The 18081-nt window shown below is 41.3% G+C and overlaps 2 protein-coding genes across 3 annotated transcripts in view; one reads left to right on the plus strand and one right to left on the minus strand.

Annotated features, from left to right (window-relative positions):
- The window catches only part of LOC307039207 (ectonucleoside triphosphate diphosphohydrolase 4-like), a 31652-nt gene extending 27322 nt beyond the window's left edge, over window positions 1-4330 (plus strand). Inside the window, exon 14 of the mRNA XM_079681050.1 lies at window positions 433-4330. Coding sequence (XP_079537176.1) covers window positions 433-649 — 217 coding nt within the window. The 3' untranslated portion in view covers window positions 650-4330. The remainder of the gene's footprint in view (window positions 1-432) is intronic.
- LOC307039219 (CREB3 regulatory factor-like) overlaps window positions 516-18081 on the minus strand; it is a 39208-nt gene continuing 21642 nt past the window's right edge. The window contains exons 4-6 of one of the 2 annotated variants that reach the window (XR_013808173.1): window positions 15554-15682; window positions 13743-14079; window positions 516-645 (exon numbers count right to left, since the gene is read on the minus strand). Coding sequence is in view for 1 of the 2 variants with exons in the window: in XM_079681077.1 (XP_079537203.1) it covers window positions 13967-14079; window positions 15554-15682 (242 nt within the window). In the remaining variant the exon portion in view is untranslated. Of the gene's footprint in view, window positions 646-5827; window positions 14080-15553; window positions 15683-18081 lie in introns of those variants that run through there. The other variant, XM_079681077.1, reaches the window with a different exon arrangement.

The raw sequence follows: 18081 nt of genomic DNA on the forward strand, positions 1-18081 counted from the left end.
ACATACATACACACACCTCCTCTGCTCCATAGCTTCTCTTGGATAAATTGACTTAAACTCGCACTGAACATTTTACATGTATATTCAATGTAATATTCCATTCCTGACACGTAATGTATATATAATATTCTGCTTTTATATTTTTGTTCCTGTACATTTGGATTCAACACGTATATTTTCTACTTTTTTAAAGCTTTTTTATTTCTATTAAAATTGTTTATATTTTTATTTTACCAGAGTATTTTTAAACACGAGTATCTGTACTTCTACTTGAGTAAATGATGTGTGTACTTTGCCATCTCTGCATCGGAGCAGTGGGCATGCATGTTATTGAAGAATAACATATTGCTTTTGTGCATTATAGAAAATATGAATATATGTGGTTAATGTAGTGTCTCTGTCCTCCTCCTCCTCCTCCTCTTCCTCCTCCAGGGACCTCCAGCAGGAGACCCTCCGTCAGAACCACCCCAGCTGGCTGCGCTCCTCCTTCCTCTACAACCACCACCTGTTCTCCCTGTGTGTGCTGGTGGTGGTGCTGGCCATCCTGCTGTACATCCTGCGTCTGAGGAGGATCCACCAGAGGGAGCAGCGGCAGAGCGAGACCCTCAAACTGCTGTGGGCCGAGGAGGGGGAGGCGCTGCTGGCCTGAGAGGGGAGGGCACAACACCTCATTAGTGTGAGAGCAGAGGGACCTGGAATTACTGCCCAGCTGTGGGACAGATTGGTTTTTACAGGGAAAAGGACACTTGGGATGACCAAACTCAAAACCTAGATTGATCCATTTATGATTTCCCCCTTAAATGTAAACATAGTACAGAGGAACCTGGAATTACTCACCAGCTGAGGGGCCAGATTTTGGTTTTTACTTGGACAAGGACACTTAAACAAGCCTGGGAACCAACTCCACTTAAATTGATCCATTCTAGGGGAGAATATGATATAATTCCTCCCTAAATGTAACAAAAATAAGACATTATGAGTACAGAACGTGAGTACAGAACGTGAGTACAGAACGTGAGTACAGATCCTGAGTACAGAACGTGAGTACAGATCGTGAGTACAGATCGTGAGTACAGAACGTGAGTACAGATCGTCAGTACAGAACGTGAGTACAGAACGTGAGTACAGAACGTGAGTACAGAACGTGAGTACAGATCGTGAGTACAGATCGTGAGTACAGATCGTGAGTACAGAACGTGAGTACAGATCGTGAGTACAGATCGTGAGTACAGAACGTGAGCACAGATCGTGAGCACAGATCGTGACTACAGAACGTGACTACAGAACGTGAGTACAGATCGTGAGTACAGAACGTGAGTACAGAACGTGAGTACAGAACGTGAGTACAGATCGTGACTACAGATCGTGAGTACAGAACGTGAGTACAGAACGTGAGTACAGAACGTGAGTACAGATCGTGAGTACAGATCGTGAGTACAGATCGTGAGTACAGAACGTGAGTACAGATCGTGAGTACAGAACGTGAGTACAGATCGTGAGTACAGAACGTGAGTACAGATCGTGAGTACAGATCGTGAGTACAGATCGTGAGTACAGATCGTGAGTACAGATCGTGAGTACAGATCGTGAGTACAGAACGTGAGTACAGATCGTGAGTACAGATCGTGAGTACAGATCGTGAGTACAGAACGTGAGTACAGAACGTGAGTACAGAACGTGAGTACAGATCGTGAGTACAGAACGTGAGTACAGATCGTGAGTACAGAACGTGAGTACAGATCGTGAGCACAGAACGTGAGCACACAACGTGAGCACAGAACGTGAGCACACAACGTGAGCACAGAACGTGAGCACAGGTCGTGAGCACAGAACGTGAGCACAGAACGTGAGCACAGAACGTGAGCACAGAACGTGAGCACAGAACGTGAGCACAGAACGTGAGCACAGAGCGTGAGCACAGAGCGTGAGCACAGAGCGTGAGTACAGATCGTGAGTACAGAACGTGAGTACAGAGGAACCTGGAATTACTCACCAGCCAATGGCGTGACTTCGCCATTTTTTTTTTTTGCGTGGAAGAAGGCTCTCTAATGATGCTGGGAATCAAACGCCACAGTTCAATCTTGCAGCTTTAAACAAAGAGCCAATCACAGACTGGAATAATGTTCTCTGGGTTCCTTCTTTGGAAGAGGAAGAGAATCAACTTGAAGCAACAGGAGTATCATAAGTTCTCCACCAATATCTCCCTGATCTGAAGCCATGTGTCGGTCAATGTCTTCACTCTTGAGCAGAAGATGATGGGATTATATATTTCTGGAATACCATTAAACGTCCATTTAGGAAGCCGTCTTCAGGCACATAGGAGAGAAAGAAATGCAACAAGGTGTTTCTATAGGGGCCAAATGTTTCTATAGCTTTCCATGACAGATGTATAAATACAAACGCCTGCAGGCAGCGCGGCTCATCCTGATGACTCTGAGGATGCTTCATCTAGGTCAGTTAATCCTTTCTGAGCAGGACCAGATACCTCTTAGACACATCTCGCTGTACTTTGATCTCACGGTCGATGTGTTTCTGTTAATGTGAAGATGAGGAGGTGGAAACCTTCCCATGTTCTCCAGTTTACACCGTGTCATACGAGACATTTGAATGAGTTGGTCGTTTGATTGTTCAAAATACAGTTTATTGTCAGTCTAACACTAATTTATTCAATATAACTTTACATTTCGGTTTAATTACCTTTTTAAAGACATCAGGTTTTATTTTGTTAACTTTTTCAAGACATTCCTATTTATGAGAACTGGTATTAATTACAGTTACTCTGCAATACCTAACGTGAACCTTATGAACCCTGTTAGCTTTGGTTTGTTTTATTTGATGTTAACGGGGCAAAAAACCCTTTAAAGCGTTTTGTTAAAGCGTTTCAAAGTGGTATCATGTTGCCGTCATTATCACAAAGACCACCGGGCCTCTTTCTGTTTGCTCCAACGTCTGCTACTAGCGTAACATTTAGCAAAACTATGATTCATTTCCAATGTTGCTCAGAGCATCCTGTCACTTGATTTCCCTCACTGCAAAAACACAGCTGCTAACCTTTTATGCAAATGAATGCATGATGACGTGACCAATAAAGTCGAAGTTGATGATGCTCACTACTTTCATTTAAAAAAACACGTTAGTTTTAGCTGAAGCTGAAGGAGACACATCTGACGGCGAGCCTGAAATGTCCCAAAGTGGCCACCGTACATTTAACAACTTAGTGTGAGGCTATTTCATCCCTAGATCCATCATTCAGATTTGTCTAGATTGTATCTGTCTTACTCTTTCCACATGTGACCTCCAAGCGCTTCCTAACAGACTTGAAACCCCCCCTTTTTGAACCACTACTTAGCATCTGAAATGTTCCCCCACCGTCAGTGACATCACCCTGAGAGCAGCTTCCTCCCCTGCCGTCAGAGATACAGTTTCTCCTCCTGGGATGCTTTCCTTTCGTCCCATGATGTCAGCTTCTCTGATAACCGTCTGCCACTTCTGTTCCTGTCGAGACCTCCGATGTTTATCAGACGAGAGACGCAGCCAAGAGGCTTTTTAGATGAAATAAGCCCAGAGATCTGCTCAGTGTTTGGATGAAGGTGCTGACAGCTGACCAAGGCTCCCGGAGGCTCTGTTTAAACTGAGTTGAGTGCACGAAAAAGGGTCAAAATGAATGAAAAAAGTGCGGATAAAATCTAAATACGAGTCAAATGTCTAAAAACGGTTTTCAAATAGAGCCGTTTGAGGAATAAAGCCTTCCCCTTCAATAAAAGGGGGTATGTTAATCTTATTTTACATCTTAATGCGTTTCTGCTGTACAAATGAAGCCACTGTTATTTTTGACTGACGATGACGATGCAAAAAAGTATTTTTTTTTTATGTCCAAAGAATTCAGAATTTCTCATTACTTTCTGATTTTAAAGTGGGGCATGACTCATCGAACAACATGATGATGATTCCCATTGTTTTAAAATGTGTGTAACGTGATTCCTCTTGTGCTGAATGTGTCCTCCACACACTCTCTCTTTGTTCGTCCTGACACAGATGAGTTGTGACACGTCTGTCAAACTGTCAGTGTGTGTGTGTGTGTGACCTTTCTCTCCGCCTCTCTACCGTAACAAGACTTTCTAAATCCAGAGTAACACACATCTCACAGCAGAAATGGGATTCCTGTTTCCCTCCTGACTCGGGACCAATATCTGATTGATGGGCTTTGTGCAATGTTTCACTTTTATTCACTGAAGGGACTTTTGTCTTTGATGTTTTGATTTAAGGTACCTTTTAACAGATATGTGAATATAAAAAAATCCAATAAAGAATCCTTTTTGTAATAAAATCATGGCTGAGTTGATTTACGCCCCTTTATTATAATTATGATATAATGCACTTATGTGTAAGGATCTGTCGTTTTTAAACATTTCCAAAGCAGCTAAAAAGTAGAGCCTTTGGAATTTCAATCCATATATATAAATCTGCATATCTTATGTACTGCTCTTCTCTAACCCAAACAAAATATGAATTTAGTTTTATTTTGTATGAATAATTCAAATAAAAGAAACTAGAGTAAAAGGTCAAATATCAGCTTTCAAATGTGATTTATAATGTGGCGTCAAATGGAAATACTCAAGTCAAGTACAAGTACCTGAGAAATGTACTTCTAGTACTTGAGTAAATGTATCACCTGGAATAACTATCCATATATTATAATACCATTAAAAGGAAGTGAAAACGTATTTTACATTTTTTTTAGGGCTGATCTGACGCTTTAAGATGGGTTTAGTTGAGGGCAGAGAGAGTAACTAAGTACTAATACTTTTACTTGAGGAATATTTTGAATGCAGGACTTTTACTTGTGACAGAGTATTCCTACACTCTAGTACTTCTACTTTTACTCAAGTACAAGATCTGAGTACTTCTACTTTTACTCAAGTACACACTCTGGTACTTCTACTTTTACTCAAGTACAAGATCTGAGTACTTCTACTTTTACTCAAGTACAAGATCTGAGTACTTCTACTTTTACTCAAGTACACACTCTGGTACTTCTACTTTTACTCAAGTACAAGATCTGAGTACTTCTACTTTTACCACAACCTGAGTACTTCTACTTTTACTCAAGTACAAGATCTGAGTACTTCTACTTTTACTCAAGTACAAGATCTGAGTACTTCTACTTTTACTCAAGTACACAATCTGAGTACTTCTACTTTTACTCAAGTACACACTCTGATACTTCTCCCATAAAACATCTCGAGGTGAATTATTTCCAGCTTCTAAAACAAGCATTAACCCAAAACCCTCCTTCTTCCTGCTTCAAATTCTTCAGGAAGAAGTTATTTTTAAACTGGTTTCTGGCTGCTGCAGTGTCTCTGTGTGGCCTGAGGGTGGCGCTGTGCAGCATTCATGCACTGATGATCCCAAAATATAAATGCAAATCCTGCAATTGGTGATAAAAAAGCAACACCTTTAATTGATAACGCTGCATCACAATCACCAGAAAAAAAAGCAGCTTTTAGCAAGTCAACATGTTGTAAAATGGTTTCTAAAGGCGGTTGGTTTGTTTCATGATAATAATAATAATAATAATAATAATAATAATAATAAAAAAGGATCATAATGAAATACTAATCAAGATCATTAAAACTAAAAATAATTATAATAATAAAAATACAATAGTAATTATAGAGATAATTATGAAATCACTAAAATAACGATTATTGTCAAAATAAAAATGATAACAATTATAATGAAATCAGTCATTATAGAATAATATGAATACAAAACAATAACATTAATAATTATTAGTGAACTCGTAAAATAAAGAAACACGGCACGGTTTTTATTTTAAAAATATACTTTTAATACAACAGAGCATATAAATATTAAAATATACATTATACAGGTGTACAGTACACTCACACAAAACCAAAACAGAAAATATTAGGCTTCTATTTGTACGGCACTTCTTGTATTTTTTTTGTATTTTTCTACTTTTTTCTTTTGAAAGGTTACTTACTGACGAAGGAGTTGTACATAAAGATGTGTTAACAGGTCCGAAGTATAACTGTGGTTACGGAGAGACGGACAGAAAAGGGCTAAAGGTTTGCTGTACATTATATGACATGTTAATGTGGAATGTTTGCTAGTCTTTCCTCACTAAAGACCCAGCAGGGTGTGATTATTCCCTCGTTATGCTCTCCACAGGAAGTCTGCGTTTAATACCAGAGTATCGTTTCATTCAGACGTCGGGGCTTTTACTCTGAAAACCACTGACTCGGTTTTGGTGTAATCAACGAGGTGTTATTGCCTCTCATGTTTCATCATTACTTTTGAGATACTGAAGCATCTGTGATTCAAATCTATGACTGATATTTAAAAAAAAAAGCAAAAGGTCTTGAAGCCTGTTTTCCACTCAGAGGATGCTAGCACCATGTAGCACACACCGCTACATTAAAATTGAGATGTATTGTGTGTCTGAAGATTAAATTATTCAATGAGATGCAATAATGAGTTTTAAAGGTGCTGGTGTTTGGATTTTGTGAAACTAGGACAGAGCTATGCAAGCTGTTTCCCTCCGTTTCCAGTCTTTATACTAAGCTAAGCTAGTTTGGCATTATCTTACTGTAGCATCAAATGGACATTCATGTGTCCATTGTTCGGCCAATCATCTGGTCTATAAAGTCATTAAATAGTGAAAAATGTCCACAGCAATAATTGGATCTTAGGCAGAAAATGGAGTATGTGAAGGGTTGAAATGGTCAAAAAGAGTGGTGCATGAATGAATCCTTAAACCGGAGATGAGTTAGCATTTAACCATCCTTTATAGCCCAACATTAGCCGCCTTTAGATTAGCGGTGGTGAAGTCACGTGACCGTGCTGTAGTTCCTTTATAGCCCAACATTAGCCGCCTTTAGTTTAGCGGTGGTGAAGTCACGTGACCGTGCTGTAGTTCCTTTATAGCCCAACATTAGCCTCCTTTAGCTTAGCGGTGTTGACGTGAAGTCATGTGACCGTGCTGTAGTTTTTGTATAGCACGACATTACCTTTTTACTTCAGAAATCATAAATGTTTGTTTGCCAAAGAGCTTATTTTCAGCAATATTCCGAAATCAAATGGGAAAATTCAACTGCTTTTTGTCGAGGGAGCCTTTAAAATGCTAAATACATCATCACTGCACCACTCGATTAAAAAGCTAATTGCAGAAACATTAAAATACCTGGGTTTTCAAAAGACTGCCAGAGATGTTCATATTTCCTAAAAACAGATGCTTAAAGCTTGACCTTAAAAAGGTAGTGATGAGACATGAGAGGAACAAACTGAAGCTTCACTTGATACTCAACAAAGACCAGAAGCTCGAAAACTGAACATTTCCACAACCAACTTCTCTCCCAGATGGAGGTTTTCCATATCAGCGACAAAGAGGACGCTAGCATCAAAAAACATACTCTTCCTCTTCCTCCTCTACAGCTGTCAGAGTGAGGTGGAGATTTAGGTCGCATTCACACCGATAAGTCGCTTCTTTGGTGCGCACCAGACGACAGTTTGTTCAATTGTTTTATTTGTCAGAAGGTTCGGTTTGCGTTCACATGGGCAAAACTCAAACGAACTATAAACTTTAAACACAAGTCATGTGCTCGGAAATGCTGTTCAACCATTGGTCAGACATTAAGGGGGTTAATCAACGCAAATCCCGGACATTTCTACATTAGCTTTGGAGCATCTGCAGGTTATTTTGACGCGGCGATTAGACTCAGTTGTCTTGTGTCTTATCTGTCGGAGAGAAATCACTATTTATTTTATTTGTATTATCATACCTTTTACCTCCTTGTGTCTATTAACCTGTTAAAGTGTTATATGTTGCTGCATACAGGTCTCTAAAGTTCAAATAATCTGAGAGGAATGTATTTCTTGTTGTGTTAATTAATACTTTGTAAAGCACTCTGGAGAGCATGTCAACAGACTCTAGCAGACTGATGATGATTTTACAATCAGACCACGTGCGTTTAAAAATATAATGAGAGACATTCTGCAGTAAGGTGGACTCTGACTTTTATGTATAGTTGACAGAGCATTTTGACTTCACATGACACTGTTCAACACTTCATTCTGCTTCGTTAAAGATTTTGAAGACATCAAATATTACGCTTCCTTTCTTTCGGTGCGCACCAGGGTTCGATTCATCCGGACTAAACGAGGCTGGTGTGAACGCGACCTAAGAGGTTTCTGATCAACTATTTCGGAGGCTAAGTGCCGTTTTGCCCGGCCTCTTTGAAACCGGAGACGCTCCACAATGTTTCAGACAATGTGAGCGCCATTATCGAGAGAGGGAGAGAGGGGGGGGGGGGATCACCTGGAGGTCAGCAGCGTCCCACCAGTGTTGGTTACTGATGGGTCTATTCAGGTGAAAAAGTAGAGGACAACAGTGTCTCCCTGTCCTCGTCTTATAACTTAGTGTTCAACACGCTGTTTTAGACTCTGGATATCTTAAAGGTCCCCTATTATACTGTTCTTCATCAATATATCTCAGGTCTCAGATATATATACAGAGCCTGTCTATGATTGGCTGAAACACCAAACAGATCATTGCAGCATCCCATAATCCCCTCTGTTTCAGCCCTGTTTCCAAAGTGCTGATTCTCTGTCTGTTACTTTAGATGAAAAATAAGGAGTCCCTCCCCACGCCCCTCTGAGAGAGATTTGGTTACAAAGAACTCAATGGTGCTCTAGGAGGAGATTCAGGTGATAAGGGGGGGGGGGGTTACCTTGGTTGCTGATTGGCTAATGGTTACTCAAGCCAAAACATCATGATTACATCATAAAGTGGCCAAAATCTGATCAGCTCATTTTCAGACAGGTTTTTATAGAAATGGATCAAAAAGAGAGAGAATCTTTGTTCCTGAAACTTTCTGAATCTCTTTCCACAGAGGGGACACATGTTGATGTAGAAGAGACATGAAGAAGAGGGGACACATGTTGATGTAGAAGAGGCATGAAGAAGAGGGGACACATGTTGATGTAGAAGAGGCATGAAGAAGTGGATTTTGCATAAGAGGGGACCTTTAACAGAAGTCTACTAGCACTGGTAATGAATCTTTCCAAGGTGGGAAGCTGTTTTCAGGCAAGCTGTGATTGTATTGATTCGTTGGTTATCTTTATGGTGAAAATGCCGATCAGTCCTCAGAGTCCAATGGTTTCAAAGAGCCTCTGTTGGTTTAGCACCTAAATATGTTAAATTCACACGGACATAAAACGCAGCAAATTCTAATATAAGCTTAAAAATGATTTAAGTAGTGAATCCTAATCCAGATGTTTTGTTGTCTAGTAGATTTGGCCGCATCACCTTCTGTCACGGATCAGATGTCCTGAAGCATTTTGTACTTCAATAACACGTTTACTATTGAAATCAAGTCTTCTTTGTTGACATTTTTGGTGTTTTACAAGCAAACTGAACCCACAGCTTCTAATGTGTTTACTGATACTAAAGCTTCCCTCTCCACGTCTAACTCTGGCACTTTAAAGGGTGACACCTTTTTCAGGCAAATTTAGAAGTAACTAACAATGAATACGATTGATTTGTTGATTCTTTTTGCTGGTGAAAATGCTCATCGTGCATTCTCAGAGCCCAATTGAAGTGGTTTCGAAGAGCCTGTGTTGGTTAAGCACCCACATATGTCCATTTCTAAAGATATAGAGTGCAGCAAATTCTAATATAAGCTCAATATGATCTCAATTAGCCGCTTATCTGCAGGAAAGACTGTTCTCCTAACCTTGGAATTTGATATCCTCAGAGGTTTTTGAATGACTCAAAATCTACTCTAAGTGTGAAGATAGCTCTTACTGATCTCTACAGGAAGGACCCTCAGAACAAAGCACTCAGAGTTCGGTAGATTTCGAGTGGCATTGATTTGTTTCAGCTCTACAGCCACCTATAATAGAAAGTATGTCCTTGAAATACTGAATAGTAATCCTCAGAAGTGACTGACAGAAGATGGATAACAGCCAAATGCTATCAGACTTGAGTTAATGGGTTTAAAAACACAGATTTGTTCTTTAGCGGCTTCACTTAGAAGTGGAGCTAAACCTCCTGTCTGCCAGCAGCTGGGATGAATCCAACTTTCATTATGAGGACACACAAACTCTCCCTTTCACTTCTTTGGAAAACATCAGAGTGAAAAGCTTCAGGACTGTTTAGGTCTCTCTGTTATCCGAGGAGGAAGTGACCGATAAGATGAAGCAGTTTGTGCAGAGTCATTGTCTGCGTCAGACTTGGCTTTAATTCTCTGTGTGTCTAACCCACCGGCACTTCCTGGGTTCAGTAATGACCACGGAGACATCTTTGGGTCGTTCCCCTCACTAAATCCGTTTCCAGGTACACAAACAGAGACTTTTCTGGGAAAGTGAGTCAGGAATGTGAGCGGAGACGTGGCTTTGCCAAAAACTGGCAACGCACCCATTAAAGCTTTACAGTTAAAGGGATATTCCAGGATACAAAAGTGTGTTTAAAGAGGAGTCATGCTACAGTATGAGCCCTCACACAAGATTCACTAGTTGCGTTTAATCCGGCGTTTTGATCTGTTGCAGAAATTCAACAGTTTTTGGCATATAGATGCATGCACACAGCAGATGGTGTTTTTGTTACGTAACACCACTTTGGAGGAGGGACACATCAGCACGAACGTATGCATTCAAAGTGGAATCGCTCCTGAACCCAGAGACCCCCCGTCCTCCTCCCAAGTGTCAGATGGGAGCATTTGAGTCTTCACCGATATGTGAGGTTGTTTTCTGCCGTTTCCTCAGACTTGTAAAGGAAACCCGACCACGTTCATGTGGTGGCGTTTAAAGGGACGGTTTGGATTATAAGTGGGGTTTGTATAAAGTACTCGTCTAGGGTCAGTGTATCACCTACGGTAGGTCCCAGTTTGGAGTACGAGTGCAGAAGTGAATCGACGTATTGTGAGCAGCAAAACATTTTAGAAACTAAAAAAAACAATTATTTTAAGAGTAGGCTATTTTTGTTGATCATTTTGAGAGAGCTTTTTCGTCCAGCAGATATATCCATCTGTGCTCTTTTCAATGCCACATGCATGGTCTTTTTAAGTCATTTTATGCTTTGTTTTATTTATTTAATGGACGGAACTTCAGCACAGACTTTTATTTTGAGCCAAACCTCGTCTGTGTATAAATTAAAAGTTAGACAGTCCATACGTCTGTTTAAATCAGTGTGTTTTGTCGCTGCAGTAGTTAAAAAAGGGCTGCGATTTAAGCAGTAGATACGAGGCAGGACGTCCTTTTGTGCGCCTACAATACGTTTTTGTTGCTGTTGCCTCTGTCCTCAGCTGAGTACCTCATATAACCCCTCACCACACAATCCTACCGTCCTCTTTATCAGAGCCTCATGCTGCTGCGTCTCACTATCAGTCTCTGGCATCAGTCACCATTTACATTACTGCGCTCCTTTCCAACAAAACAAAACAGAAACAATCCGAAATTGGAACTGTTGTGTCCACAGCTTTTCAGAAGTGACCACGAGGAAGTGAAGGGGTTGAAAGTTCCTCTGACAGGAAGTGGAGTTTTCCATAGGAGGACCGACGCGATGCAGAGCTTTGGAACGAAGCCCAGATCTTCAAGGTTGAAAAACAAACAGCCGTTCCTTGACATGTAGTTCCCAGAGTAGAAGTTCACAGAAACCGGTGCCAGCTCAAAGTATAGATTTTAATCTGCAGGGGAAATATTTTGGTTGAATATAGGATAGCTTTTTTTTTTTTCTCTCCGAGTCAAGTGAGGCCAGGCTGACAGCAGTAGTCATGGGTTACCTTGTAATAGGGTTTAAGATCAGGCATAATAACACGTGTCCCTAAGCTCCAGGCACTTCAGAAAGGCGTCATTATGCAAACTAACTGCCTATTACAGGACGCTCGCAGGCCAAAACCCAGTCAGCAGTTTCTGCCTCGCTCAGGTTTGCATTGCTTTTTTTATTTTTCACATCGTACAGTAGCACCGAAACAAAGCCTCTCAATCAAGATCTGTCTTTAGACAAAAAGGTGCCGACTAAAGAGTCTTTTTCAAAGCTCTCTTTTAAAAAGGTGCTTAGTTGCTCTTACCACAGTGCAATTCAAAGGGTCCTTTACTTTAGTTTTACGTCCAACAACATTTAGAGACCGTGGACAGGTTGGTCTACAGCTTCAGAAAAGACCACAGAAGAAAGGCAGAGTTCAACAGACTGACGCCCGCTACGGGGGTCGAATAACAACTAAATAATAATAAAAAAAACAAATGATTTGCTTTCTAGATCTACAAGTGTGTTTCTCTCTTCGTCATTGCAATTCAGGAAGGTGCGCTACATAACCAGGGCAGGGGTCGAGGAGAGGGCTCGGGGGAACATTCAGGACACTTCCCTTTGAGGGTGAAAGACAGTGCAGATTAGTAAAAGGGCGAAATAATAAAGTGTCAGTAATTTCCTGTCTGTCTCACACCACGCTCTGAGGTCGTAGTGCATTCAAGGAGAAGGGATTTCAAATGTTACGTCATCCTTTAAAGCAGAGATCTTCAACCTTTTCTGAGCCGTGAATAAAGCCATTAATAAAAAGCCAAAGAACAACCCAAAATAATGACACATTTAAGCCTTATAAAGCATATACACTGTATAATGATCATTTCGTGACAGGTCTCTCAGAGTTCAGCTCCTTAGTAGCTTTGAGAGATTTCTCTTTGTGTTTTATTAAAGTGACCTGTTTCTCAGATGGTCAGCATGAAATCATCCGTTGTTGTCTTAAAGCTACAGGTGTTTTGTGAGAGGCTGTTCAAGCTGAAACGTTGACTTTAATTAAATGTATTGCGTCAATAGATTTCACATTTATGTATTAGCTAACATCAAGTCAAACATAAAAGGTTCAATTGAATATCATTGCTTTCAAATAACCTCATGGAACATTTGTTCACATTTAATGAAAGTAAACGTCTCTTCAGTGAATCTTAGGACCTGTTGGATTTCATTTGCATCATCAAATGTTTTGGGACAGATGACGGTGTGACGTTGGACAGTTCCCCACGGGACACTGGTGGAAAGTCACTGCTTTAAAGGACGCGGGTCAACACTGCAGTCACTTTGCAGAACAGGAGGACGTGTTAATGGTTTGGTGTCGAGTGGCTTCAGCAGCATATCTTTGGTCAGCTTGGATTAAGGTGCAGTTTGCTCTTTAACTTTCATTTCCATGAAGGGGAGTTAAGTTTCGCGATTAAAGCTGCGGGGACTTTTTTTCCCCCCCACAACAAACAGCCGGTAGTTTCCATGAACAGCTGCTGCCGTCCAGGACTCGGTCACTTCTCACTTCTCTGATGCAACCCCAATGGTATGAAATGCTTCTATAGGGCCAACGGAAAACTAAAAAAGCACACACACACCCGCTTCTTTGTCTCGCAGGCTTGTGCTCCTCCCACTTCCTTATTTTATTTTGCACTTCCTCTATCCTCAGATGCCCCCCTTCGCCCTCGCCTCACTACCGGCCCCCCTGCCGAGTAAAAACTAAGACCAATCTACGAAAACAGTGCAATGTCTATTCATAGGCACACTGGGAAACAAATACAGCACACAGAGGGCGAGAGGCACGCTCATACTGGATGTATATACACACACTCACACACACATTCTCACTCACACACACACACTCACACACACATTCTCACTCACACACACTCACACACACACACACACTCACACACACACACACACACACTCACACACACACACTCACAGACAGAATACAGAGACGTCAGCAGCAGCAGCAGCAGCAGCAGCAGATCTGGCCTGATGGTGATGTTGGAAACGGACACCATGTTGTTTTTTTTCCTCCTCCTCTTCCTCCGTTTACAGCGAAAGAGGAAGAAGAGAAGCTCCTCAGGTCTCACTGCTTGCTTGGTTGGTGCAGGAAGAGGAAGGAGTGGCAAGATGGAGGAGGAAGTGGATGGTTAGGTGACTTTAGCCCTCCACCTCCTCGCCCCCCCGCGGAGACTCTTTCTGGATTTGGCTGCTCGCACTAGCCGCCAAAATCCTCTGCACAAAGTCTTTGGTCCGCCCGGCAACTAAAGGACCTGCAGGAGAGAGGAGGAGGAAGAGGAGGAGGAGGAGGAGGGGGAGAATGGAATTTGAACCAAGAAATCGTCATCTTAACTTAAGTATCTTTGAAAAGAGACGAGAAGTGTGGCGAAAGCAGACTCACGCATACCGAGTCTTTTTTCTGGTAAATTATTCAGTTTTTCCTCAGAATGTAGCTTTTCAATCTCAATATTACCCACCCCTAGGGCTGGAGCTCACTTTCTATTTTGTTTTAACCTAAAATGGTCCAATGGGGGTAAAAGTTCTCGGAACTAAGTTCTCTTTTTGGTGTGAACGCAAAAATCCCAGGCACTAACGGAACTAAACGGGAAAAGTACTCCGGTGTGAACGCGCCTAATGTTGTTTCTTCTAAGGTACTTGATGAAAATCAGAATCAATCAGAAACAGGTTTATCACCAGTAGGTTGACACGTACGAGGAATTTGACTTGGTGTCGAAAAAATAAGAAAAAATATAGTAAAATAACAAATAAAATAAAGCAGTATTTACATTGAAATAGAATGGAATAAAATATAAAATAAAGGCATAACCATGTTAATTAAGTTTAGTCAGACACTAATTAATATTGCAAATATTTAAGTTAACAAACTTTTTTTAAGCTCGGTATGTTTTATGTTGAATAAAATACAAATAAAACATACTGCTTGGTGTTGGACAACACGCTGCTAACATGTTAGCATGGAGCTAAACACCCATAGTGTGGACCAGGGTTTCCGCTAGGAATTTTTCTCGCCGGTCAAACGTCCAGACATAATTCATTTAACCGGATACATTTGAAACTTAACGGTCATGTTTCAATAATAATAATAAGAATTGTGTAGCAGAGTTTCCGTTAGCAGGTCATTCCCGGACTAGGACCGCTGATGTTTAAAACTCAGTTCAGATTCATTTTTCAATAAATGATTCAACAAACAACATCATTATTACATTCAAACAAACTACTTGTAGTAGATGAAGTACATTATTCAAAAGTTTACATTAACTTTGAATAATAACACGGGAGAAACGGATCCTCTCTTTTCCTCTCTGCCTCTCTCTCTCTCTCTCCTGACAGCCCGTCAGTTTCTCATGCAACGCGCTCAACAGTGGGCGGGGCTTCAGGTGATTATGCAGCAGCTGATCTGACCTCTGTCTCGCGTGCGGTTACACTTCAATCGCGTTTATGTCCATATCGATCAGATCCAGCTCTCGTGATCAGCCTTTATAGAGAGCACCGATCAAACTATTAAGAGTGAATATCGGCCGATAATGATCGGAGCATCGGACATTTTGAATTTACCGGTTTTTATTACATTTTACCAGCTAAAAAAACGGTAATTACTGGCTAACGGAAACCCTGGTGTGTACATCAACGGGTGTTGAGCTCCATCAAAGATTTTGAGGATTTTAGATGTATCACACAACAGGACAACACGTTTGCGTTTCTTTTTGTTTTCAGTGTGTTTCTCACCGCTGGACTCTCGCAGGATATCTTCCAGCCGCTGGGTCATCCCTCGCTCGTCTTCCTCCTCTTCCTCGCTGCTCTCCACCCGCAGCCGGATCACCTCTTTGATCCTCAGCAGGGCTCCCAGCAGGCTCTCTGCACACAAAACAAAAATACATTATTATTTTCAGCTCAAAACGTTAAATCAGAAGCTCACAGGATAGAAGTTGTCGTCTTTAGTTTGGCGTCCATTGCATTAGTTAATACATCCCTCTGGTGTTGTGCATAATACAGTTTAGTTTGGCAATGAAAGTCCCGGGCTCCTCTAACAATGCAATATTATAATATACTTAAGCCATAAAAATAAAGGAAATGCAGGAGAAAACCGAAATAAAGTAGTGCTAAAGAATGGTGCAAGGGACATACAGGGACATACAGTGGCATACAGGGACATACAGGGACATACAGGGACATACAGGGGCATACAGTGACATACAGGGACATACAGGGGCATACAGTGACATACAGGGACATACAGGGGCATACAGTGACATACAGGGACATACAGGGGCATACAGTGACATACAGGGACATACAGGGGCATACAGTGACATACAGGGACATACAGGGACATACAGGGGCATACAGTGACATACAGGGACATACAGGGACATACAGGGGCATACAGTGACATACAGGGGCATACAGGGACATACCTGTTATTATCTATATCTTTTAATTTGCTGCAAAAAATTATTGAGAATCTGACCAAGCATTCAATGCTAACTTTTGGTATTTGACATTTATAGAAAATCAGTCAAAGTGACACATTTTCAGGATGGCATTCTTGTTGTAAAACATTTGATTTTAAAGAGGCCCTATTCTGCTTTTTGGGTGTTTTCCTTTCCTGTAGTGTGTCATGTAGGTTAGTGCATGTAAATGGTCTGCAAAGGCTAAAATCCCTGTGTTCCCTGTGTTCATCACTATGAAACATTGTATTGACTAGCGCCCCCAGCACATTGTACGTGATAGGCTAAGGGGCGGGACATCTCTAAGCGGTTGACCAATCACAATAGAGCCGGCCAGCTAACCAATCAGAGCAGACTGGGCTCTGGTTTCAGACAGAGGGTGAAAAGAGGTGCTGCAGCACAGGCAGTATGAGAACAATAAAGAGCTTTTTGAACATTAAAGCATGGAGACATGTCCCAGTAGAGACACTACATACAGATATACACCTCAACATCAGCAGGAGAGGACTCTTTAAAGTAGAGACACTACATACTGATATACACCTGAACATCAGCAGGAGAGGACTCTTTAAAGTAGAGACACTACCTACTGATATACACCTGAACATCAGCAGGAGAGGACTCTTTAAAGTAGAGACACTACCTACTGATATACACCTGAACATCAGCAGGAGAGGACTCTTTAAAGTAGAGACACTACATACTGATATACACCTGAACATCAGCAGAAGAGGACTCTTTAAAGTACAGACACTACATACTGATATACACCTGAACATCAGCAGGAGAGGACTCTTTAAAGTAGAGACACTACATACTGATATACACCTGAACATCAGCAGGAGAGGACTCTTTAAAGTAGAGTCACGACATACTGATATACACCTGAACATCAGCAGGAGAGGACTCTTTAAAGTAGAGACACTACATACTGATATACACCTGAACATCAGCAGGAGAGGACTCTTTAAAGTAGAGACACTACATACTCATATACACCTGAACATCAGCAGGAGAGGACTCTTTAAAGTAGAGACACTACATACTGATATACACCTGAACATCAGCAGGAGAGGACTCTTTAAAGTAGAGACACTACATACTGATATACACCTGAACATCAGCAGGAGAGGACTCTTTAAAGTAGAGACACTACATACTCATATACACCTGAACATCAGCAGGAGAGGACTCTTTAAAGTAGAGACACTACATACTCATATACACCTGAACATCAGCAGGAGAGGACTCTTTAAAGGAGAGACACTACATACTGATATACACCTGAACATCAGCAGGAGAGGACTCTTTAAAGTAGAGACACTACATACTGATATACACCTGAACATCAGCAGGAGAGGACTCTTTAAAGTAGAGACACTACATACTGATATGAACCTGCAAATGAGCAGAATAGAGCCCCTGTACTTTGTTAAATGTTCAATTCTATTTATATACTCCTTTAGTGTTGCCTTTGCGCAGCACGTTCTCCTTTGCAAACATTCAGATTCTAAAGGATTGATAAAGTGTGACTCATTTATTTTGGTTTACAGCGTTAGACCACCAGCTCTCACACTGCTGAACATCTTTAGGTGTCAGAGGGTTTTGTTCGGCCTCATCGTCCCTTCTGTGAGTTTGGCCTCCTCCTCTGTGAGGTCATGTGACCTGATGGCGCCATGACACCCCCCTCCTGTCAGCGATGCATAGATCTGATTCCTCTTTTGTCCAACGCTCGTGTCAGCAGGGAGAGAGAGAGAGAGTGTGTATGTGCGCACAGCGGGTCGTACCATTTCTTTACGCACAAAC

This window comes from Notothenia rossii (genome assembly GCF_949606895.1).
Source record: "Notothenia rossii genome assembly, chromosome: 1".
Taxonomy (NCBI): domain Eukaryota; kingdom Metazoa; phylum Chordata; class Actinopteri; order Perciformes; family Nototheniidae; genus Notothenia; species Notothenia rossii.